General features: G+C 41.9%; 1 protein-coding gene across 1 annotated transcript in view; it reads right to left on the minus strand.

The window, feature by feature from the left end:
- Nucleotides 1–4242: 4242 nt before the first annotated feature.
- The window catches only part of LOC125899237 (SH3 domain-binding protein 4), a 65277-nt gene continuing 42203 nt past the window's right edge, over nucleotides 4243–27316 (minus strand). Inside the window, exons 4-5 of the mRNA XM_049593349.1 lie at nucleotides 11148–11336; nucleotides 4243–7436 (exon numbers count right to left, since the gene is read on the minus strand). Of these exons, the coding sequence (XP_049449306.1) occupies nucleotides 7212–7436; nucleotides 11148–11336 (414 nt within the window). The 3' untranslated portion in view covers nucleotides 4243–7211. The remainder of the gene's footprint in view (nucleotides 7437–11147; nucleotides 11337–27316) is intronic.

A 27316-nucleotide genomic window follows, 5' to 3' on the forward strand; every position in this document is an offset into this window, starting at 1 on the left:
CCGCCCCCGAGTCCCGTCTTTGTACAGATTATCCTTGGATCTTGAAGCTGAGTGCGGAGCCGCGTGCTGTTCTGTGAGCCCCGTCACCCTGGGGGAGCTAATTACCGGCACTCCAGGCTAGGATTTGAAGCATGTCAGCCCATACTCTGCCGTATTTAATTCCAACCCTTTTGGCTCTTTTTTTCTCCTCCATTAATCTGTGTATTTAATTAAGGTCTGCTTGCTTTAACGGCACAGAGAGAAAGAGAGGCAGAAAAAGGACAGAGATGAATGGGAAGAGAAGATGAGCCTTTAAGCTCCAGATGATTTTATGGAGAAGTCTCCCAATTATGTGAGTGAAGAAGCAAGTCTTCCCCAGCCTCCTCTGACCCAGACACTGTATCTGATGCACTGTAGTCACATGACCAGTGACCAGATATCTTCATCTTCTTCATCCTGTCAAGACATGAGTAAGATGTTCAGCATGTGGAGCTGCCAAAACTCTTTTAGCAAAGCTCTAGGGACGGTGATGTTGGTTGGTCCAGAATGAAATATCTTGAACACTGTTGGATAGATTGCAATGATATTTTGTAAAGACTTTCATGTTCCCCAGAGGATGAATCCATGTAACTTTAGTTATCCCTGACTTTTAATCCTTGTTCACCAAGAGGTCATTTTCTTGCATAAACATGCTTAATATAGGAACCTTAAAATGTTAACGTTCATTCCATGTCTACAAAAACATGGGAAAACCTCCCGTCATAAGGCAACAAAGCAAGCAGAGTTATTTCAGGCGCTCCTGGTTTTGGAGGCAAATGTCCCATTAATTTTTCCATTGAGAGTAAAACATGACTTGGAGCTCTTATACAACTTGGATCAGCATGAAACATTTGTACAAAACATGAACAACTGAGTTCCTTAATATCCTTCCTAAAAAGGTCAAAAGTATGTGTCTGTGTAAAGCTACACAAAACTTTGGGGAGGAAGTTAAAGGAACACTTCATGGACCATATTTTCACATGTTGTGTGTAAGTGACTCATGGAGACAATCATTTCTGAAACTGGTCCAGTACTGAGTGAGAGTGCTGCAGCCAGCAGTTGAGAAACAGGCTGCAATGTAACCACTTGGGGCAATTATACTCTGTCAGTGTAGGTCCATTAAAAGTGCTTATTTTGCCACTGACAGGATCAGATTGATATTATAACCATCTGACATAGAAATAAAATGTTTTTCTTCACCTTTCGCTGATCCAGTCTGTTGTTAGAGCGTGTAACCAAGTCTCACTTAGAGAGAAGAATCTCATGAACTTTTCCACATCATCAAAATTAGTTAAATCTTCAGCCATGACACTGAAAATCTTCTAGATAATACTAAGCTACACTTTCTGTACTTGCACACAACAAACTCTTCCTAACACTTCTCTCTCCAACTCTCACTAAGTTCTCTACAGTTGTTTTCCTGAAGCAAGATTTCAGAAGGTAAAGAAAAGCATTTCATTTATTTGTAGGGATCATTTCCATAAAATTGTCAGACATTTAGAATAACAGTCTGAATCTGTTGGTGACAAAAGCTTTTAATGGACGCACATGTTAGCCTGCAGCCTGGTTTGTTTCTGTCAGCTGCAGCCTTCTTACTTAATACTGGAACAATCACAAAACTTGGTGTTCCCATTCAGTGTTCTCTCATAGAACAGTTTGTATGATATCCTACAAAAATAATAGGTTTAGGCAATAAAAGTTACTGTGGTTAGGTTCAGGAAGAGAAACATAGTGAGGACGTGCCTTAAAATGACTCAAGTTCACGCAGATCCAAACACGCAACTTCAGGGGAAAGTTCTGGGGGACAGTCTGGAGTTTAGTTACCCATCCACCACCCCATCACCCCAACCTGCCTCCTTACAAGTGAGTGGGACTGCTTGTTTACTGCCGTCAGCACATTGGTCATGTGATTGCAGCCTTTCAAAACTTGCGAGATATTTGGCTGCTGCCTCTCTGCTCTTCTCGTTTTCTTTTCTCTTTGTACCCTGGCTTGTTATTGTTTAGGACCTCCTGATTTTTACTGAGGCATTCTGACTTACCTAATCAGGCAGCAGTCCACCATATATATTTATATTAGCGGCACTTGTGAGTTTTGCACATCGCGCACCTGACCCATGTCAGATGGACCACACCATTCCAAGGTACCTGCAGTGGGTGGGTAACCTGGAAATCCAGATGCCCCGCCCCTAGCAAATTTGCTCTGCACGGGGATCTGGCCCCGATGAGCCGAGCCGAGCCTGTTGAATCGCCATCAGACCAATCAGATCAGTCTATCTGACAGAGGCAGGCTCTGAGCAGGCTTAACATGATGAAGACAGCCAAGATGGCAGCTGCCGAAGGACCACATCCATTCAGTTTAGCTTTGGAAGAAACGCGAAGCCAGCTACACTTATCTTTTTCCTTGAGAGAGGAACAGAAGACTGCCCTAGAGGCCTTCACTTCCAGGAGGGACGTTTTTGCCGTTTTGCCAAGAGGATACGGCAAAAGCATGATATATCAGTTAGCCCCACTGGTCGGCAAACCAATGGTGCTTAGTGCAATGAATACCTCACCTTGTTTTTTGCTCTGATTGGCTATCGTGCTATCCAAATGCGTGCGGCAGCATTTGATATGCCTCAGTTAGTGCCGCCCCTTGGGTAGGAAGGGTGTATCGGTGAGGGCCAGACTCAAAATCTTTCTAGATTTGAGTCTGGATTTCCAGGCTAGTCGGAGTATCAGATGGCACACTGAAATGTGTTTTAATGAAATAAATACATTTATCTATCATGTAAATACATGTACCTTGTGTTGTTAGCCATCTAAGTCTGTAAGTAAATTGTTGTACATGATCCCATTTTAAGGTCAACCATAGACCTTTTCATTGGCCGCCCCTTGGCCTTGGGCCGGGCTCACCTGCAGTCTTTGAACCCACCTGATGGCAGGCCTGCTTAGCATGTATGTTTAGCACGTCATGATAAGCTGACATGCTACTTGTCAGCATATTAAGAGTCTTTGTATGTAACCATGTGAACATGCAGTGCCATCCAAAGTGTTCCTGCCTCTGCCAAGGAGATTATGTTTCTAATTTGGTTTGTGTATTTGTTGGTTTGTCAGCAGTAGCATGGAAAAACTACTGGAACAATTTTCATGAGATGTGGTGGAAGGGTGCAGCATGGGCCACAGAAGAACCCATTAAATTTGGGAATGGATCCAAATCACAGGGTGGAAACCAGAGAATATGAGCAGAGCATGTGTGAAAGCAACAGATGGATTTTGGAAGGACCAAATAGGGAATTTTTCAAATTCCAATTTTGCTGCAGTACCACTCACACCATGAGCTCAAAGCACACCCAGCCTGCCTGTGTGTAGCACAAAGTCTGCTGCTGCAAGCTCTACAACTGAGTTTACAAAGTACTTTCAAAAGGGAAATGAGAAGTCATACAGGTGAGCTACCTCCATTTTTCAGAGCCAGCAACGAGCGATGTGAGAGGAGCAGGGTGAAATCTGAGTTGAACGTGGAGCGATATTGAGTGGAGCAGCCTGGAGAACCTTAGTGCGGAGGTAAAGAACAGCTCCGTGAGTGAAGAGAAGAAATTCTCACCACTCTACGCCACTCACATGCTCTGGTGAATAAACTACTTTTCACTTTCATTCAGATGATACAGCGTTTAGCCTGGGCACAAGTGTGCGCTCTCACGGTGCCCTTCTGCTTCTCTCTATGTAATGATCAAAAGGATGCCTGTAGATTTTTATTCTTCCTCTAGTATGAACATGATTATCTCTCCCTCCAGGAGAGCTCTGCTGTGGGGAAATACGACAATAAGTCAAGCTCCAACTTAAAATGTAAGACCATTTTTTGAAGCAGCAGCAGTTTGATGTCTTACACATAAGACGTGAAACGATGAGGGCAGTGTGAAGATAAGAGGACGAGCCGCTGGAGGTCATCGAGACTTCTCTGCTGCAGAATCCTCTTTTTCACTTATCTTTCCCTCGCCTCTGTGTTCTGACCTTGCTGTCTGCCCCCCCGAGGCCGGCCTGTCTTCCCTCCTGCACCGTCCCCCTCACTCTCCCCTGCACATTTTCTCAGATGCTGTATTTTCAGGGTGTTTTCCACAAACAGAACGCTGATAACACACAAAACATGGCGGCCTATCACTCCTGCTTCAGATAAGGCACTGATGCACTGCTCGCTGTATGCTGTTACAGAGAGACTATCACAGCAGCCAGAAACAGGTACGATCTCACAAATGGTGTGTACAAATATTTACATTTTATTTAGAGTCTTTTCCACAAAAGTATGCAGTCACAAAAAGGTTTTCAAAGTCACCACATTATACAGTATGCAGCACTGAGACAAAACTGAACCAGAAGCTTTGACAGACAGTGTCATCACAACAGTGGTCTCAACATTGTACAAGGTCGTGTGTGTAGAGCTGGAGTCAGTTTTGGCAAGCTTTGGTAAAAGGTACTTTGATGGGACAAAAGAAGAACAGGCAAGAGACAGCAAAGAGTAGAGACACGAGTGGAGACAGTTTGTGAGGAGGTGAGGCTGAAAATCTTTCATTGATTAATCAAAAAAATTATTAATCGTCGACAAATTCTAACTCAGTCTACTCACTCACTTGTTCTGGAGCTCTTAGTCTCACGGGCAGATTTTTCATCCATATTGACTTAGGCCCAGTTCCACTTATTTTTTTACCCCTACCCCTTGATTTTGAGTTCCTCTTTGCCCCTTGGAAAGGTTACAAGGGGTAGTGGTTGAAATCTTCCCCTATGAAATGGGTCACCCCTTCAAGACCAGTCAAGAATAGTCATCAGTGACATCATTGATGGTGTTTACAACTATGGCAATAGTGTCCTTATCACAGTAACATTTCACACAATCGATCAAACAAGTCATTAAACTAGAAAATGTGTGAATTTCCTGCAGAAAGTAAAACAAATATGTTGCACTTCACTGCTGGAAAACCTGCAAACTGAACTGTAAAACTGGAGTTGGAAGCTGGATTTCATTACCTAAAGAAGTGCACAGCTGAATTACATTGCTAGAAAAGCTAGAGGCTAAACTGTAATACTGTCAGATGTAAAAAAAAAAATTTTTTTACAGAAATTAAAATTACGTACAGGCTGTCTAAAGCTTAGATGACAGCATGGAGAGCAGTAGAATTTCAAAGTGGAGTAGATTGAAGATTTTAAGATGCTTTCAATAAACTACAACTAATAAAATCTGTTTGAATACATAACCATCTTGGAGCTTTTATGTTGAATGTTCAGCTGTGGAAGAATCCTTAATGGCTGAATGTCAAAGAGGCTACCTCAGCCAACTCTGCAGAAGGACTGTTCCAATGTCAAGGATCCTTCGAAATCTAATGAGGACTGAGTCCTTCCTTCAGGGAATTTTCAAAGATGCATGTGTGTATCCTTTGCAGGTATAAGCTGCCCATAATGCTTTGCACATGATTTGCCAGAATTGAAGGCGGGGCCTTTTCAGTGAGGCACATCTGGGCACTCACCAGCCTGTTCCAATGTGTGTTCACCGAATGTTAGGAAGAAGTCTTGTCTAGCCTCTGTGGGACCCGATTTGGAAGGACCTTTCCTACCCAGGAAGCATCCTTGACTCTGAGAAGCACAATCTGTCTGTCTGTCTGTCTGTCTGTCTGTCTGTCTGTCTGTCTGCTTGTCTGTGTGTTGAGCACTCGTCTCTCTTGATCTCTGTTTAGACACAACTGAGAAAGCAGTGATACTAGGCTGTTCCCAAAATCAAATAGAAAAGAAAATAGACCAGACACCAGAAGTATCGATGCTGCAGTGATAGTTAAGGCAGCCTCTGGACTTTGGCCTTCTCCCTTTCTTTGAGAAATTTTGTGGCACTTATGCATCCTTTCTGAGCCTGACAGCTCCAGAGAGCTTCGTTTGCTCCACTGAGAAGCGCCCTAAACTGGGGAGTTCTATGAGTGGCTTCTTGGTGCTTCCGCCTCCTGTCTGATCCCAGTGTTGTCATTAGATGCGTCCTTTGGGACTGAAATTTGCCACCAATTGATTTTACACAAGCCAGCACTTGGTAGTACTGACATTATTCAGTTGGTATCGTGTTCAGTACCCAACCCTGTAAGGGCTACGTGGTAGGGGCAAGGGGTGTATTGGGATTGAGCCTTAAACTCACAATCATGGAGAGACTGAGTGAACTGAATCTGCTGATGAAGAACCTGAGATTTGGTCAAAAGCACCAGAAGAAGTGAGTGAGTAGATCTTGAGTTGAGCCTGTTTCTTCAACGGCTGTTTGGGTCAAGGATGAACTGTGTGGATCGATACAAGAATAGTTTAGTCAGAAAACTGAGAAAAATGTCAGAAATAATTTCCAAAGGACTTGTTTTGTCCAACCAACAAACATCTTGTTAATGAGAATATAAAAGAGAAAGCAGCGAATTCTCACATCTGCGAAGCTGAAACCAGAGAGGATTTAAATCCAATCAATCTAGACATTTAATCTGCTGCTGATTAACCTCCTGTTCAGTGACAATTCAATTAATTGACTAAATATTTTGGCACTAGTGGAGAGCTTCATTCAAACAGGATTAAAGAATGATTCTGTTTTCTTCGGTGCCAGGTGTTAAACACACAGACTGACAGCCGAATATTTGGATGTGTGAAATGAGCGGGACCGCAGTGAGAGAGAGAACCTGAAGAAGACAAGAAAAAGTGACTTTTCTCTTTGATGTACAAATAAATACAACAGATTGGACACATGTGACAAGGCTACGGTAACAAGGATACGATATCTAAAAGTGTCTTTTCTTGAAAAAGTGTCTGTCTTGGCGTTCAATCCAGAAGTTCTTAACCAAAGGGTTCAAAGTGTTGCTTTAAAAAACGCTGTGCCATAACAAGAGTACAAAAATACAGAACTATGCAAGACAGGAACTATTAAAAGAGTCTTTGTGAATACTGCGAGCTCCGTACAGCACTGTGTTGTTTGGCCGGCAGCCACGGAGATGCGGGGGCGGTCCGGCGACGTTCCCCTGGGCACGAGGAGCTGAAGGCAGCACCGCAGGAACAGCACAACACACGACAGCAGTAGTGGCATTCAGAGTGAGCAGACAGCTGATATGCAGCATTTCAAACTGTGTAGCTTTTCAGAAGCTCCAGGAGAGCGAGGTGAGCTGGTGTGGGGAGGGAAACACCAGCAGGATTAACAAGGGGCGGTGAGGGAGGGGCTTTCAGATGGCGTAGTCGTCCTGAGCGGCGGGGCTGAAGGCGGAGCTTCGCAGGGCGTCCAGGCAGTTGACCAGGATGAGCGAGCCGGTCAGGTGCTTCCAGCGTTTGGTGATGGGGTTCTTCATCTTGTCTAAGCCCATGTGCAGCTCCTGGATCACATCTCTGTAGCTGTCACCGATCTGAGCGGCCCATGTGACCAGGAAGTCATATGCCGGCTTCCACATGGCCTGTAAACAGAGAGAGAACAAACATCCCATAATCCCATAATCTAATCTGCTAAATATTCATGAGGACAGAGTTAATTATTTTTTAATACAATAATACTTTCTTCATCACAACAAATATAATTATTCACCCCTCCTTTGTTATTCTTGCATGCCTCCACAGTGAACGGAGAATCCAAAAACTGAGAAAATTCTTGATAAACTACATCACAACATCTGTTTAATAACTCTCACACAACTTGTGTGTTTTTGGTGTTTTACAGGGTTCGTTCAGAAGTCCCACAATAACACAAACTAACTGATCGAGGCAGCAGACCAGCAACTCCATATTCAGCGAGGTAAAATTGTAGTTTTTGTCAACGAAGTCTGGCTTTAAAGAGAGCATAGATAACTTTTTACTTTTAGTTCAGCCCCCCTGCAGAATGGATTATGTTTTAAAGAAGTACTGAGCATATGGCTGGATAAATGAAACTTGTGTGAAGCGCTTGTGTGAGAGTTTTTACACAAATTTTTTTATATGGTTTTGCAGTTGTTAAACGCAGACGTAAACCTATGACTTCAGTTCATCAACAGCTTTCTCAGGGTTGGATTCTTTGTTCACTGGAGGCATGAAAACAGGGTCCAAAACAAACTTTTTCACTTACTAGCCAGGCAGATATTTTATCAGCCAACCAAATAAAAATTGCTTTTAAGCGTTGTAATTTGCTATCAGTATTATTTAGCATGTCATTTGGGTCTTGTATGTGATTCTCAATCAATATTTTAGTAGTGTGCACTAATATTAGTAATAATGCATGCTAAAATATGAATAACTGTTTCAAGTGTAATATTTGGGTTAATAAATTCTGTGGTATTCTTACTACAGTGCAAAAAGAATCTTTCATTAAGGAATTTTACATGAATCACTGACTTCATTCCCCTTTGGACAACTGAGACATAAGATTTTAGCTCGACCAGACTGCAGCAGCAGGGCCTGCCCTATATAAACATGAATGTCTGACCAGTGGTGGACAAAGTATCCAGTAAGTAAAGATACTCTTGGTCAAATATTACTCCAATACAAGTGAAAGTTGTCATATTTTTTTACTTAAGTGAAACTGCACCAACTGATTAACATAGTGAGGATCAAAATAAAATAAATAAATAAAATGAAAACCAGCCACCCTCCTCCCCTGACAAGTTAAGAACAGTCCCTTCAGTGCGGTGAGGTTTGTGGGCCGTTACCTGCCACAAAGAGAGAAATGTGAACGGCTCGTTTCTCCTCTGACACGCCACATACCTGTGTGCCGCCACGGCTCGGCTGTTCGGGTACTTTCGGGCAGTCATGACACCAATTATTGGACCTGGAGCCCAGACTTCTCGGTCGCCGGTAAGCCGTTATCATGCGCTGCGGAGCACTATGGCCGCCGTATTCGACAGGAATAGGTATTCCTGTCTGTGTCTGTGACCCCCGTTCAACCCACAACCGGCAGGATTCGCCTTTCGTTTCTGCTGCTGGTGGAAATCTGTACTTGCATAGCGTGCTGAATTTTGCCCGCACTAAACTATTTTTAGTCGCAAATGCATGTGACACACTTACGTGACCAAAGATCATCTCTGCCTGAAATACACATTACTCTGCCGATACCAGCATCATTCTCCAGTAACAAAAAATGCATTTTTCGCTGGTAAAAAAATAACTTGCCAGAGTGGCGAGTGGTCTTAAAAATTTACCAGCTAGAGACAAAATCTACCCTTAACTGGCGAGTGGCGAGTGTTAGTTTTGGACCCTGCATGAAAATAAAAGTTTTCTTTATCTTAACTTGAGTTATGATTCACTGACGTATTTTATTTCTGTGCCCTCAGTCATTCAAGTGGGTATGTTTACTAAAAAAATGTTCTGTGCTTTGTCTCATAGTGGCACTTCACATTGCAGCTTTTAATAATTGCTATGGAACACATGATGGGACACACTGGTTTTGAACTAAGAGCACGAGTCTGTTTATTCTTGATAAACCAACACTACAAATGCTGCACTCTGCCAAAAATTCTGTAATTCTTTTATTTTCTTGGCTTTTTGCCTTTCTTTGACAGGACAGAGTGAGGCATGAAAGGGAAAAGAGAGAGAGAGAGAGAGAGAGAGAGAGAGAGAGAGAGGGGATGACATGCAGCAGAGGGACAGTGTCCCACGTACAGTGCCCCTGTACGTGGGACACCTGCTCTGACCACTGACCCACTGGGCGCCCCCAAATTTTGAAATTCTCAACATTTTATCGGCTTTAGGTCTGTGTCCAGATAGGATGGCATCTGGGCCCAGACCCAAGGGATAGAGCGAGATGGCAGATAAACAAAGGAAATGCATTTTGGTCATTTTGCTAAAAGGGGGATGCCATACTTCTTCAAATCACCTCCGACTCAGACACTTATATAATATCACATTATGACCCAAAAATCAAGAGTAGTAATGGCAACTTTGTGTTCAGGACTCCCAAAAAGATTTCCACTAAATCAGAATGGACACACCAGCACACTGAGTGTTGGGTTGTTCTCTCGATAAAGTGCTCGTGCAGAAAGAGTAACCTACTCTTGTAAAGTCACACAAATCATCAGTCAGCGACACCTAAGCTGACAAGTCGAGCAGTTTTGGTTTGCTTTTCTTGTCAACTGTCTCGATATTCTTTAGTACAGGCTGCAGTGGAAACGATACATGTAAGGCTCTGAGATAACATCATCTTCTCTCTTCTGCTTGGAAGTCTTGAATTTACAGCTCACAGCAACTTAATACGACACAGTCTTTGGCTTCTGTTTGAGCTCTAGTGTCGGAAAAAATGTTACTGCACATTTCTGATCCACTGTTAGCGCCATCAGCTTGTTTTACATGAATGTCGTTGTCACACTGACTGTCCGGCTGAACCTGTTCAAACTTTATATGGAAAAACGTAACTACCCAGAATTGTCGAATATTTGTATTGAACTGCCAAATCTGATTTGACTGACATGATTATAGATTACAGAATAACCCACTGTTTGCTGTGTAATCCTGCATGTCCTCTGCAGGAGGATGCTCGCCAAAGCATCAGGATACTAAGATTTATTTCCCAAAATCAACTCTCCAGATACATTTGTGAATATTATGGAGATGTGAATATCTTTATCCAGTTATGAGTAATGACTCATTAGTCATAGACCCATTAGCAGGTGTACAGCGGGCCATTATAACCTGTCACTTCTCACTGTTACTCTGCTGATACCATCGAGCCAACGCAGCTCCTCTAATAACCAAACCTCATGTGCTACATTTTTCTTACTTTCAGATTTTATGTTCCTGTCATGTCGTGCACCAAATCTAACAGTATAAACGGTTCCTAAAGCAAAATTTAAATTCAAGACTTTTTTAATGTCACTCAGAATGAAATGACTAATTTTACAATGATGAAAATTGCAGGAAAAAAACATGAACCGACGTCAGTTACCTAGGGTTAGAGACATTTCTGCCCATAGGTAACAAATTAGCTAATAGGGCTCAGTGTCATTATAATAAAATTCAAATCACATGAGTCAGAGGCCACCGATCTCTCCCACGACAATCCTTACCAGATGGCAGTGATATTGTATGCTGCTGTTGACCATCCACCATTAAACTAAACGGTTCCAGTTGCTTTATAACACGGACAGCCAGCCTGAATTAACAAACCATTTCTAAGACATCAGTAATTTCCTATGAGACAGACGTACCTCACTGTCCACCACCCCGTTCTTGTCACGATGCGGCGCCTCGTAAGCATCCATCTGCTGCCGTGACACCTTGACGAGCCTCTCGGCCAGCTCCCTCCAGCGTCCGGCCACCTCCACCGCTGTGGTCAGGAGGACAAAGTCCATGACCAGTCTGGCCACGAGACCCTGACAGTCCATCTTCAACAGAGCCTGCAGAGAGAGGACACGAGACAGATATAGACTGAGGTGAATAAATAAAAGAGGAGAGAAAAGTACAGCCTGAAATGGTGGAATCAGATTCTAGAGACATGCACGACTTGAATATTACAGAATAATCAAATATGAGCTCTGACTGGGAATCAGTGGACGGGGTGAGAGAGAGGACAACGCTGAATTCTTAACGAGGAGTCCGGTGAAGTTTGACTAAAACCAAACACTACATAGCGACTAATAAATGTACATCTACAGGTTTCATTCCAGTGACTTGATCCTCTGTTATTTTCCAGCCTGTCTCCACAATCCCCCTGTAAATCTCAGCTTTGTGCATTTTTCACATGCTTTCTGCTGGAAACAGAAATAAGAATCTCAAGTTGCTTCAACAGCAACACTCAGGATTTACGTCCCATCTGAACTGAGGGGAAGAAACGCCTGGTGACCAATACTGATACGACAATGCTGCACAGCAGGACACAACAAGGCTGTATTTACCAAGAATGAAGATTTGCCAGCGTCTCCTGAAGGCAACATACTGATGATTTATCTGTCGTCTGTCCTCAGGGGGGCGTTGGAAACGTCAGGGTCAGTGATAAACAATAATTGTCAGGTTATCTTGCTCTGCACTAAAGTTTAGACAGCTCAACAATAAGTCTTGCTGCCAGTGAGGCACAAACTAAGAAAACACATGCAGATACATCTGACCAACACATACGGGTACTCCGCAAAATGTCAAGGCCATGCCTTTAAAGATCTGATACAGTCTGATGCTGCGATGCTGTGGGACTGTACTACAGCAGCCTCCCACTCAAGCTAACATAAGCAATCCAATCAGCAGTAACTGTCACCAGCATCATTTAGCCATTTACCACACTGACAGTGGATATTCACGTATATTATGAGCCACAGATCTCAGTGTGAAGTCTCGGTAAACCTGCTACATATAAGCTTTTCATATTTTCAGTTCCTCTCCTTAGTGACAGCGGCATTCCTTCCGCTAAAAGGGGACAAGATCATGGTGATGGCAACAGTGATGGCACGATGCTGCTCAAGTCTTTAGCTTAGAGCCAAAGCCCTTCTATCCGGATCATTTTTACGACATGATAAGGGAAGAAATCGAACATTTTTGGATTTAGTGTTGGTAGGGATGAACCGATTTGTCGCTAACATCAGTATTGGCCAATATTGACCTTGTTGACTGCCATCGCCAAATAAGAGGACAATCACCGATGGCAGTGACCGATGTTTTTCTGTTGTGTCACATCAGTTTTGCGCAGGCTTAAAAGCAGGGCTTGAGACTAACAGCGTCCCGTTGTCCTGTCAACAGTAGGAAACTAGTTTGGGATGAGCAGAGATCTTCCCTGGAACGCCTTAGGAATGAAAGGACGCAGTAAACTCACAGAGGACGCACAACAAATCTGTGTTAAGATCAGCTGGATGAGAGCTTGTTAATGTTAGCTGTTAGCAGCTGGTGGCCAGAACTAACAGCTAACGGAGGTTGCAGTGAGTTTCATTATGATGTGTTCAAGCTCTATTCAGTACAACTAGTATTAGGCAAATTATAAGGTTCTCATGATGTGTTCAATGTAATCTTGTAAAATAAATAAATAAATATAATATAAAATAGATATTGGAGAGGGGATTATAATATATTACATATAGTAAAAAGACTTTTAATACAACTATTTCTTTAATTTTTAAAAGACATTTTTCATCTGAAAGGTTATAAAAAAAGAAGTTGTTTCCTATATGTGTACAATATAATCTGTTCTCATTTAAAGGTCGGGTAATAAAGTGCTGAATGACTTTAAAACAGGTTATCTTTTATTATTCAGATTTCTTTGTTGCGCTGGTGTAAATAAATAACAGCATAGGGGCGTTGGTGGGTTAGTGGATAGAGCATGTGCCCCATGTACAAGGCTGTCGCCACAGCGGCCGGGTTCAACTCCAGCCTGTGGCCCTTTGCTGCATGTCACTCCCTCTCTCTCTCCCCCTTTCACACTTGTCTGTCCTATCAAATAAAGGCTGAAATGTCCAAAAAATATCTTTTTTTTTTTTTTTTAATAAATAACAGCATAAATAAAACAAACTGCAATAACAAAAAACAACAATGTCGGCTATTGGCTAATTGTTATTTCAAACATCGGTATCTGTAATGGCCCACAGTTTCACAATCAGTGTTGAGTTTGGAGACATGTTTCAGCTTCCTCTGTTTACACTGTTGCCATCTACGTGGACATGCTGAATTGTTTTCCCAATAGGGGGCGTGGTGATGAGCGCGTACTCTGAGTGATGCATTTTCTGTCTGATGTATGTGGCTCCTGTTTGTTTGGGTCTCACTGGTCTGAACACAAGTCTGGCTACTCCCATCAGCCCCTGTAACCTCCCTGTCTCCATCAGTTCTGCCCAGATTAGACTGGTGTTAGTGGGAACAGAGAACACTGTGGAGACTCAGTCTGTTCCTGCAGCCGACACAACCCGCAGCACGTCACGGGGGATTTGCAAATACAAATGTGGCACATGCAAATACATGTGCATTTGCACTGATGGATACACATGTACTCATTCATAACAAGTCTGTACTGTTTGTTTTTTCCAAAGTTCTTAAGTGTTCTTTTTATTTTAAGAGAGATTAATCTGGATGTGGACCACTTTATAAACAAGTCCTAACTTTACAAAAATGTCCCTACTTTCCACGTCCTCATTCTGCAGGTCTAAAACTTAAACTGGTCCCCACAAAGACAGAAGGACACACACACACAGATGGCCCGCCACACTGGGATGCAATGACTTGCAGACTCAACAGAGCGAAGGTGAATTTAAAGCTCCACTTTGGGCCTCAGCTCCATGTGCAGGAATGTGTGGAATGACAGGATATGAAGGGGGGAGGAGGATGGAGGATGGAGGGTGGAGAGGGGGAGGTGGGGGAGGAATGCAGATGCCATGCTCCAGCAGCCTCTCTCACTCTGAGACGAGACCAGAGGATGAGATAGCAGCGGCTGTGGGCCAATCAGATGCTGCTGACTGTTCTTCAGGAACGCTGAGCTGCCACCAAATCAAAGACACAAACAAATCCGTTCTATTCTGACTCTGAGTCAGACTGGAGGCGTCTCACAACATCTGTTTGTTTCTGGGTCTGTGTGGATGTTGGGGGGAAGAGGCTGTCGGGGAGATAAACTCTTTGACAAGCACCTGTTTCCTCACTGGATAACAACGACAGGAAATTCCTACCAAAATAAAGGGGACCACTTTCTGTCTTACTACAGGTTTAAGTCTATCAGTGCACAGGAGAGCTGCTTGGTAACAATACTGCATAACAATTACATTTATTTGGTGTAGCACCTTTCACAAAAAGAAAATTCACAAAGTGTGTCACAAAAAAAGATGGTTAAAACACGCAATCAATAAAACAAAGACAAAACTACAATAAAAACAAAAGCTACAAAACAAAAGCAAAAGAAAGACCATGAAACAAACAACAAACAGGCTACTGCAGACCCCCAAAAAGAAACACACAGAAGCACAAGCACTAGACATCTTAGGGTGGAACAAAAGACACTTTGAAAAGATGGGTCTTCAGGTGTTTTTTAAGGATTTCTAAGGAGACTGCAGGGTGTTTACCTAATGGAAGAGAGTTCCAAAGGGTCGTAGCCACCACCTCAAAGACAATATCAGCTTTTGTTTTCAGTCTGGAACAGGGAACAGCCAGCAGGTCCTGGTCAAGAGACCTAAGAGACCTACTGGTGATTTAGGGATGGAGAAGGTCACAGATGTACTCACGTGACCATGGAGGGCTCTATATGTGAGAATAAGTATCTTAAAATTAACCCTGAACCTGATGTGAAGCTAATGTAAAGAAACTAAAATTGTAGTCATGTGTCTTGTCCTGCTGGACCTGGTTAACAGGCTAGCAGCGGCATTCTGGATTATTTGCAGATGGTTCAGAGATGATTTAGAAATTTACAGTAGTCCAGTCAGGAGGACACAAAAACATTAATAATCATCGCCAGCTCAGATCAAGACAGAACAGTCCTGAGCTTTGCAATATTTTTACTGTAAAAATACAAGTACAGATAATTGATTTGATATGTGATCAAAATGCATGCCTGATTAAATATAACACCAAGGTTTCTTAGATTTGACCATTTTACTGAGAAGAGGGACCCGACACTCCAAATGCAAAAAGCTGCTGGACACAGTTGGAAACAGTTGCTAACAGGCTTTAATGAGACATACAGCTGAATGTTGTCAGCATAACATAGGATATGCCACCTAACTGGCTAATAATATGATCAAATTACGACATATTTAAAGCAAATAATAAAGGACCCAAAACAGAGCCTTGAGGAACACCGCAGGAAAAAGCAGCCGTTTCAGACTTGAAGGGACCAAGAGACACAGAGAAACTCCTCTCTGAAAGACAAGAGGAATACGAGTCGAGGGCACTCAGAGACACCCGCCCACTGACTAGGCCTTTCAATCAAGATACTGTGACCCACAGCGTAAACAGCTGTGCTTGAGATCCTAAAGCACCAAAATGAAACACTCAACAGTGCCAATATACAGTTGGATTGATAAAGTCAGGCAAATATTTTAATACAGAATAAACATCAAGATCGTGTCTGGGGTTGCTCATAGTTTGAACCTTCTGCAAATATAGACCTTTATTTCTTCACATCAGCTCAGTTCTAGTTGGCTATTTTAGGAAATTATTCACTTTCTTTCCAATAGTCAGACGAAAAGATTAATTTCACTCTCATGTCTGTGTGGTAAATATGAAACTGGAGCCCGGAGACATTTAGCTTAGCTTAGCATAAAGACTGCTTGTTTGTGTTTATGGTTTTGGCAGTTCATTAATAACACAGTTTATGATTTAAGAACATGCAGGAACAGATTCATCATTTTAATGAGCAGCAGGGCTTTCTGTGCACTCTGTTGTTGTTGTTACTCTGTAGTTTGCATTCTTCACATGCAAACTTGGCGTTTGCTGCAAGCAGAGTAAAATCTGTGGAATTTTTATCCATCAGAGGACCTACTAGTTTCCTCCTTCTCTTTTTGTATTTGTCTGTAATTGTGAAAAAGAAATGAGTCTGAACAGTCAGATGTGTGTGTCCCCTCAGAGCCTGCTGCACAAACACTGCTGGAAAGCCTCCTCTGAAGTCATCATGTGATTTCTGCAGTTCTCAGAGGCCAGTGTCGGACTCTTTACTTAGTGAAGGTATAAAAGCATCAAACCTCTCCATTATGAAAAGACAGACGGTGAATTAAGGAGTGACTCAATCAATAATTCCTCCTGCATCACTCCCTGGTGCCTCTTTTTGTTCTCAGCAGACTATTAATTCCTCCAGATCAAATTTAATTGCTTAAAGTAAACCTGATCCGTTCTTCACAGAGACATGGTTCTGAAGCTAGAGGAGTCTGGGAAGTTTAACATGAGCTTAAAGGCATTGTGAAGAGATCTCAGATGACGGTCCGTCCCCATTAACTCAAATATTCAATCACAATAAGACACGTTTAGTAACTCTCTGAAATCACACAAGAAAGATTATCTTTATTTTTGCATATCTTTACTCATTAACATCAAATTCAGACTTTTTTCTTCAGCATCAAATCTAAGGTGATTATAGTCCATGGTTACAATCAATCAAGAACTAGTAGCTAATGCAGCATGACTTGACATTGTGTAGATTCACCAAACTGTGAAGACATGCAGGCCTCAGGTGCAGTGTTGGTTTAGTTACCCTAAAAACAAATCACTTTTTACAACCTTACTTTTGTTGTCTTCCCTCTTTAGATTGGAAATCTAACTATCGATCACATCACTGGATTCACTTTTGTAATTGTTGCACGTTGCATTACTCCGATTTTGTCTAGAGGAAAGAAATGAGGAAGATTGTTGTGCGACTCTTTCCACTGCAAAAACACAACCTCAAACCTCTTGAAACACTCCGACAGCACAACATGAAACTCCAGGAAATACACTCCGACAAAGGTGTACACTAAACAGTCAAAATGGATTTTAATCGTGGAAAGCTGCAGGCTACAAGAGACAAAAAATTAATGAAGCTTGTGGCTTGATATGTGTTGGATGAAATGTTGCCACAATGGACTCTGTCTTTCACACAGATCGTTGGGAAAATACCACTCAAAGGCAACAGAGAACCTAAGGTAAAAAAAATCATTTGAAGCTATCTAGGACTGTCACGACAACAAATTTTGCTGGGCAGTTAATTGCATCAGAAATTATTGCGATAAGTGATAATATTGCGTAATATTGTGCTTTTAAGAGCATTTTTATTATTGTTGTAATTTTGCTGTTTTTAGACCTTTCTTTAAACTTATATAACGATAATAAAGGCATATTGATGCAAGTACACCCTTTTAAAGAAAAATAAACATTTATTTAACATGAATATTTAGGAATGCAAAAAGAAAATGTAAATATCCGAAATAGCACATAAAAATATCGAAATAAATAAATACAAAAAATAGACTGAGTCTCTCACTCTCAGGTGTGCAGTTAAGTTGGTCGTATTCGCTCTTTTTGTTGAGATGGTTTTAGAACAAACCCAGCACACCGGCTCGTCCAAAACCCCATAGCCCCGCCTCCCCCACAGAGACAAAGACACTCGATGACAAGAGCTTTCCCTCCGTTCATTGCGCTAATGAACCAACTCACCTGGCTGCCAGACGATGCACGACAGTGAACGCTCTTGTCGTCCAGTGTCTTTGGTGGAGAGAGACGAGGAAAACAAACAAGCATGAATATGGCAATTAATCGAGGCCGGAAAAGTTACCGTCTCCCTTTAAATTTACTGTGCAATTAACCGACTTATTGCATATCGCGACAGGCCTAAAGCTATCCACAGCTAGCATCAGCTGCGCTTATTGGAAAGTACCTTGACATTCACACAGACACACACATTAAAAGTCCAAAAAGAAAGGATGCGTTGACCAATATGTGGGGTAAGACAGAAAAATAATATAACGAGTAGTGTAATGAGCTAGCCTGCGCCACACTGCCTATGTCAGCAGCGCATGTGCGTCACAGAACTACTTGTTGTTTTGTTTCTTTTTGACTGCGCCCAAGTTAACAGGTCAGGGCAAAAACATACAGTGAAAACAGTCTTTTGATGCTTATATTGACATTCTACTTTGTTTCACCACGCGTCAACAGTTTCAATGTCTACATCTGTCACAGACATGACAAAACAAATATTTTTCAACTCAACACTTCATGTTTCTGTTTCAAAATAAAAGCCTTCTGACAATGTTTCTGTGGACAGAATCCCTTCATTTGTTAACAAAAGGCTTTTTATTGTGAAATATTTGCAGGATTGTGTTATTAAAATGCAGTGGCTTGCACAGCTCCATAAATTAGGGAAACACCAGCTTTCAATTGTGACAATACAGATCTCATAGCAGCAAGTATCTCTGCAGCAGCAACACTGTCTGCTTGAACAATGACTGAGACAATTAGGTGACTGTCAAAATAGTTGCTGATTATTTTTTGGTTTCACAGGGTTAAAACATAAGATAGAACACTGATGAATAATCTTATCTCTGTTACTGACCACACACTAGCTTTTTCAGAGCTTTCAAGTGCATTTCATGGTCTTTGTTAGCAGTTTGCTCTGGGCCTTGAGATTATTATGTCAAAATAATACTCCAAGGTCAAGAATGAACTCTTGCACTGCAGGCGAGAGATGGTGGTCAACAAAACTTTTATGAAGTGTGTTGAATTTAACTTTTTTATATGTAATGAAGTTGACTGGTCAGAGCTTTAAGAAGTTTTGTGAAGCTGCACTTTGGTCTTTTCCTGGTTGGAAACATCCCGGCTGCTGTAAATCTTTGATGGTACGTTGTAAAGTATTTATCACTGAGCGTTGTGCCATGTGAGTCTCCAGACTGATTTTAAACTAATAATTGCACTGCAGAAGATGGCGGCGGGCGCACCATCATTACAGCAATTCAAACAGCTCCTTTGCACCGCAACAATACACCGAGACAGAGGAGGAATTAATGCTGTGCTGTGTTTTTCTTAAATGTCAGCTGGTCTATAAGGATGGGTTATGGGACTCTGAGTGTGTGTGTGTGTGTGTGTGTGTGTGTGTGTGTGTGTGTGTGTGCGCTTTAGTTAAATGCCACAGAGTTTGTTTCACAAGCTCAGCAATCAGTGCTCTGAAGCCCTGCAGCTCCCCCCACTGCATAAATCATCTGCTTGTCAAAACGAAAAGAAAATTCCTGCAGACATATTTTCGGAGATAACGTTGATGTGGAAATGAAGCGGGCGCTTCAATCATGTCTGTCGCTGCACAGCAGCGCGCGCGCACACACACACACACACACACACACACACACACACACACACACACACAGTCCCTCCCTGCTCTCGCGTTCGGAGAAAACGGCAAAACCAAACCCTCGGTGTAACCAACAGTGAGCTTTTTGATAAATGACTTGTTTCTTCCGTCCTCCTGTTTCTGTTTTTCCTCTCTGACACTCAATCTCTCCACTTCAATCTCCACTTTATTATTTTTCTATCCCATCTTCATTTTCCATCTGACTTCCTCCACCTTTCCCATTTGCTGCCTTTCCACTCCATCTTAGCCGCACTGTGGCTTTGCAATTTCATTCCTCTTCCAGTTTTGCTTTAAAACCTGCTCGCTCGTCTCTTCACCTTTTTGTGAACAAACCTAAACCTCAGGGATTACAGACTGTGGGTGCTGATTTTGGCACTTTACCCAACACGTGAACTCCCTTTATTCTCCATAGCCTGGCTCCGAAACGACTCCCACATTCCCAAACAAGACCAAAATCTCCAGAGAGTGAGTGATCTACTGTTCAGTCAATTATTCCAAAAGCAGCAGCTCACCACACCCAGCCACAGAAGGAAGGGAGAGGAGGAAGTGAAGGGAAAAAAATGAGGAAGGAGGCCGGAGATGGTGGAAAAACAAAAATCCAGATCTGTGTACAAGAATGGCAAAGCAGTGAGCTTATCGCACATAATGGGCCTGACTGTCAGAGTCCTGCTCCAGAAATAGGATGTTGTTATTATTCCCGGCTCTACCTGCCACTGATCGCAGTGCAAATAATTCAGAAGGGTCAGACGCTCGGCTGCAGAGCTGAGCGAGAGCTTCAATATGAAAATCTCCTCTTAGCACCAAGACACAACAAAAGTTCCACCTCTGTGGTCTCAGGCTTCAAGATGTTATAAAACCTGCTGTCGGTTTACTGTCCGTCTGCAACAAGAGGAGGAAGAGGAGGAGGAGAAGCACTGGAGGAAGTCAAACAGAAGCAGCAGAAGAGAAGCTTCAGTTATATTCTCATCATAGGAAACTGGAAATATTAAATAAGAGAAAACTGTGCACGCAGGTTTCAGTGTTTGGTCCTTTACTAACAAAGAAAATATACAATAAATGGCTTCTTTTAAAAACATATATTTAGCAATAAATGAATCAGTGCCATTACTGATGATAAACATCAACACTAACAACAGTTTTCAGACACAGCAGTGACTCTTGGGAGGGCACTCATTTCTGGTTGGTCTCTAATGCACATTTTAATAGGTAAAGCACTAATTAGTCAATTAGTTTATTAGCTAGGATTATCTATGAATGCTGGCATGGTCTCGTTCAAAACAAAGCAGCTTTTCTTTCAACTTAGTTTTTCAAAACAAAGCGTCTACAGTCATGCTCGCAGCTCTGCGAGGTTATATTTAGCCAAACAGAGCTTTGAGATAAATACTGGGGCTGTACCCGGCTCAGAGTTATGTCAGTCAAATCAGATTTGGCTGTTCAGTATGAATATTCACCTATTTGTCTATACGAGAGCTTGAGAGTTTAAATGGGGCTCAGCGGGACGTTCAGGGAGTTTATTAATATAGTAAATAAGCTGATTGCGCTAACGACAGATAGGAGAAGTGCAACATTTTTTGCTGACACAAAATATCAAACAAAAGCCAGACTGTATCATACTAAGTCACAACTTCTGAACAGAAGGCAGAGGGTTAACATAATACCAAAGCCTGCCAGAGCAAAGCCTCTCCTCTGTGTCTGCAGCTGCCTCTGTGTCTGCAGCTGCCTGGACCAAAGAGCAGCATGAATCTTCCTTAGCAGTACACTGCATACCAACTGGCAAAAACAAACAAACAAAAAAAACCCTGACTGCTCCACTTGAAGGAATCTCAGTCGACTGTGGGGTCTCCGACTGCTGACCTGAACCTCCGACTATCAGGGGGCCGCCCTAATAGATACTAACATTAACATGTTTACATGCTCACAATGACAATATGCTAATGTTTAGCAGATGTGCTCACCGTCAAACTTGTAAATCAGCACAAAACCCAAAATATAGTGAAGGCTGCTGGACATATCACTGATTTATGAAGTACTGGACAAAATAAAATGTGGACCTGATGAAGAGTCAGAGGAACATCAAAGTTATTACAGTTCATAAATGAAATTCAGTGACAAAACACATTTCATCAAAATCCATCCAATAGCTTTTTGGTAAATTTCATTCAAAAACACAAATTTAAAATCAGAGTCAGGAGGATTCATCCTCTGGAGACCCTGAATGTTCAATGTCAATCTATCTAACAGCTGGATATGGAATATTTGATATAGACTACCCATCAATGGGTAAAAAAATAAGTAAAGATTCAAGATTTTATTTTAGGTATGCACCAATTTGTTGGCTTAACATTGGTATCAGCCGGTGTTCTCCTTACTGGCTGCCATCAACCGTTAGGCAAATAAGGTGACATTCACCGATGGCAGCAGCTGATATTTTTCTGCTGTGTCACATCAATTTTGCACAGGCTGAAAAGCAGGGCTAACTAACTGCATACTGTTGCCCGGGGACATTAGAGTGCATGTCCGAGATCTTCCCAGGGACGCTATTTGGATGGAAAGACGCAGTATTGACACATCAGTGGGCCCACACAATTGTTTCCCTGTAATCAACAGGAGGAAAGTTAGTTAACGTTAGCTGTTGGCAGCTGGTGGAACTAACTGCTCATGAAGGTTGCACTGGGTTACATCTTGATGCGTTCAAGCTTTATTAAGTAAAAATGTGTATTATTGAAGGTTAACACCTCATGATGTGTTCAATGTAATCTTGGAAAATGTAGTTTTTGGCAAGAAACTCGAATAAATACAGCTGTTTGAGGCAGAAATGTGTTGATTTCACAGCAATATAAACATTACTTTTTGTTATGTTTTTCATATCAAATGTGCATGATTAAATTTATGCTCACTCAAAGGTAGTGTAATTACAGACCAGATGTCTTAAACACAGTTTCAGTTATTTTATATTTATATCATGAAGATTTCTTTGTTACCCTCCACAAAAAAGGGGTATAATAAAAACTAAATACAACAACAACAAAAAAACACCAGTATCGGCTGTCAGCCCAGAATATCACAATCAGTCCATCCGTTGTATGTTCAATATTTATAACATTTATATTTCTCTTCGTTATTAAGTTTACTCTTGCTGCTTAATGAAAAATGTCACGACTGAAGAAGTGCAGGATTGAAACCAAATGCAGACAAAGCAAGCAGACAGTCACTGACTCAGTTTAAAGTGAAGGTTATATAAAAGCGTACCGGCAGACAGGTACAGGTGAAGGTGACAGTAACAGAAGCCCAAAAGCAAAAACACAAAGCAAGAAAGCAACTTTCACAAACAGACAGAGCACTGCTGAAAATGAAGCAGTGTATGTGCCGCTGGGCTGATGAGGGGAAATGGGAGGCAGGTGTTGTGAGTGGACAGGGAAGGTCTGAACACTGCAGGGCTGATGAGGGTAAAGTGGGAACAGGTGAGGAGGTGGGGGAGGAGGTCAGGTGACTGGGAGTCTGGAACTGCCCATTAAAATGTGCATTTGTTGCTGCAATCGTAAATCTCTACTGATAAGAGAATGAGCTCTGTGCGGAAATGTGCTGGAGGAAGAGTTACATTTCACTGTAAAACCTGTATGTGCCTCAACATCATGTGGAAGGAGAGGTTACAGCAGGACACGTGCAGACGGAGAGAAACAAAAGGAAAGAGAAAGAGAGATCGGGTGGATTAGTTTTGTTTTGCATTTTTAATTTCTATGTAAATCCCCAAAGACATCTGCAGCAGCTTAAGACACAGAGCCAGAGACAGGGCGAACCTGTACAGGCCTGTCCTGTGACAGTCATTTCACAATGCTTTGTTGAAATCAAGTATAATCCTCATATTAAAAAACTGAGGAAACTTCCAGCGTCATGTGTCAGCTGCCCTGAGGTCACATCTCTGACTGACTCAGACCTTCTCAAGTCTGGACAATCCCTGCAATGTGGGATCTTTGGGCAGTTATGGGGGAAAACAAGTTGTGAAAAACAAAACTAAAATATCATCTTTCAGTTGATATGTTGAACTTGTGAGCCAATAGTTTCTCCTTTCCACATCCAGCAGAGACAGAGCAACATGATTCATTAGGAGTCTTTGTGTTTGTGTCACCTGATGAATGTCAGTCCAATATTCTCTCTTTAAATTCTGTTTTTGGTCTCCACCAACTCCTGTCCAACGAGACATGTTAGATTTGTTTCCACTGAGTTATGGAGTTTATATTGTGACTTTGCTGTTCTAATATAACTGTTGCTGCTTTAGAAACAACATTTAGTTTGACAATATTCAGTTGTATTCTTGTTCTGAATTTATTCTTTTTAAAAAAAAAAAAAAATTCCTTGTAAATTTACAGTATTAGCTCTCTGAGAATCTTCTTCAGATACTAGCAAAAATTGGTATTGTAGCTGATATATCCCCAGTCAAATCAGAAATAGAATCAACCTGGGACTTTGTAAATTGATTCAGGAAATCAGTGGTAATACCCACCCTAGTGGAAGCATATAAGCGCAGTGCATGAAGGGGCCATGATGGAGGAGAAGCTCCTGGACCAACTGGTGGTACTCCCTGTGAAGCACCATCTTTTTTAGGGTCTCATGTACCCACACAGATCTCCATTTCCCACTGACCAACAAACTATCTGCTGACAGCCTCTCACCCTCAACCAGAGCTACAGACAGTACCCTCTGCCTCAACATGGCAGCAGCTACACACTGATTACTGTCAAATAAATAAATGGATAAACAGTAGATTGATTACACAGGAAGGTTAGGGTAAGGAGGTGATGGGGTGGTTGCCTGGCAACGATAACAATTTCTTTTAATAGTGGTATTCAATTAAAAGAAATAAAAATAAAAAGGCAGTGCCCCTGCAAAACACTTTCTGTGTGATCAGGGTTTAAGTCAGGACTGCGGCAAGGCCATTCCAGAACTTAATTCTAGCCTGATTTCACCATTATGTTAGCACTTTTTAAGTGTTGTGTTCAGGGTCAACTGCGTTCAACGTTCTGGCTGATGATTTTAGGTTTTCCTTAGGAATGTGAAGGTAATCCTCCCTCTTTATAATTCCATTCACTTTCTGTAAAGCACCAGTTTCACTGGCAGCAAAACAGACCCAGAGCATAAAGCTACCACCACCATGCTTGAAGGTAGGTATTGTGTTCTCTGGGTTAATGCTTCACCTTCTCTTCTCCAAACATACTTCTGGTCATTGTGGCCAAATAGCTTAAATTTTTGTTTCATCCGTTTTCTTTGTCAAAGTAGACAAAAACAAAGTAGTATGTGCTCTAATAATTTATCACAGAAACAAAAGAGATGTGAATGATTGGAAACTCAAGACATGTTCATTTTTAAGTGTATATAAACTTCTAACCACAACTATGAATACAAATTCTCTCCCATCTCAGGTTCACAGATTGTTCACAGTATTGGTTTCTTCAACCTGTCACCAGTCACTGTTTGCTTTCCATTGTGGTTTGCTAAGCATGACAACACTCCCACGTGGACACATGCATTATACCTCCAATCTGTGCAAGTACAAAAGAAAAACACACGGGAATGTGTCCGAACAATACCAGTGTATGTTCAAGTGAGTGCACCCTGGAGAATCATAATTCCAGCTCTCCAGAGGAGAAAGCACACAGTTTCTGCAGCACAGATTTGATTTCACAAACAGAGACCAAATTTAGCATTTTTAGACTGAACTGCAGGTTTCATGCAGAGAAATCTGAACAAACACACAAAGCTCTGTGTTCTCACACTGTGGCAGGACGTGTGTTTAAATGTGGAAACCAGAGCACAAGAACATCTGAGTGAAATGTACCTGAATGATTAATCACTTAGTAATTACACTGACTATTAATCAAACTAATGAATGGTGTAAAATGTGCAGTGCAGCCGTGCACTGACAAACAGAAATCATGATCTGTTATCTAACAGAGAACAACTGTGTGTTAGTGTGACAGTTAGCTGTGAATGTTCATATATGCAGAGAGTGTCTGGGTCAAGGAGGATTATGGGAAGGACATGGAAGTGGGACGGACTGCAGGCGCCTGCAGGTCCACAACTGGAGCTTCTGTTTAGTTTCTGAACAATGAGGCAGGAAACATCTGCAGGCCTGAGATCCAACAGACACAACCTGGATCCTTTCCATCACCTGCTGACAATGACAACAACACAAACTCTTCACAAACCAACAACACACACACACACACACACACACACACACCAGAGGGTCCACTCGGTTTCATATATGATGCACACACACAGATGTTATTACCTGGGAACAACCAGAATGAATACATAAGTGAAACTATTTTTAAAAAATCAATTAATCAGAGTCTGTTTCAGTCTGTTTTGCAGTGTTATGAACACAACATCAAAAGCATTAAAATTCTGCAGCCAGATCAGATCATACTAATGGAACGGTAACGATCAGTGGATATGTCGCAGGTGAAGCAGAGGTTTCACTTCAGGTTCCACTTTGATGAGATTTGAGCTGAGAATTCACACACTCGCCTGTTAACAAGCTGTCTTGTCAGAGCTTTTAAACAAACTGCACCAGAAAAGAGGAGCAGTTTACAGACAGTTTTGCGCAGACAGTCAGTGATACAAACACATCTTTGAATAAACAATGTGAACGTTTCCATAACAGCGACACTTCATGTCTTCATTGTACTGCAGATTGTGGTGCTTTTCAAGTGGTTTATTGAGTTAGTTGTGTTGCTTTGCAGCACAGACAGTCTCGTGCGCTGTTTGCATATGATTTGTTCTCTCCTCCAAACAACAGATGATGGTGGTTGATGAATGCATGACTTTCAATTTGTTTGTCTGCAGTCACAACATTCAGGAAAGTTTTTCACAGGCTGCTGCTGCAAGGTGCGTATGTAGCAGACAGCTCTTCAAAAGTGGAGGCAGGCTGTTAGTTTAAGGAGTGCTTGATTCAATATGCAGCAGAGTTTTCTGTGAGCAGAGCATGTGTTAGACGTCAATATTACAGTTGATCATGTTTACTTAACTGTAGGAAGCCAAAATCATGATCATGGCGAATATTTAATTAACTGTGAATGCAGATAAATAAAAAAGCTAATAAAAAGTCAAACACAGATGATTGCATGCTGGCCGATGTGTAACGCCTTTTTTTCTCTCCACACGTACTGTTTGCCTGCAAACAACCAAAGCTTGCTCAAACTTGATTGTTCAATACTACTCAGATGACAAACAGAAACTAGAACACATCCGATACCAAATCCTCTCCTGTTGCCTGCATTTACATATACACACACGTATCTGTTTCTAGAGGTAAGTAGTTCACCAAGTAGCCCTGCGACTTGTCATTACCTTACAAAGCATCTAAAACCAAACATTACGATGCACATGATGTTCTACTTCTCTTGTTAATCCTGCAGTAAGAAAGTTTTGCAGCAACATCCCTCTAATCAAATCTGCGATGTGTGGTCACTGTAAATCTGTCTTCTAACCAGCAGCAGCTAAGTCAAGGTACAGTTATAGCTCGACTAGGCCTTTTAATTGGCCTACTGTCCTTGTCCCAGAACACAAGCACGGGAGGGGAATCAACTTATTGACCAAAGTATGTCTGACTCC

This window comes from Epinephelus fuscoguttatus, linkage group LG13, assembly GCF_011397635.1.
Source record: "Epinephelus fuscoguttatus linkage group LG13, E.fuscoguttatus.final_Chr_v1".
NCBI lineage: Eukaryota > Metazoa > Chordata > Actinopteri > Perciformes > Serranidae > Epinephelus > Epinephelus fuscoguttatus.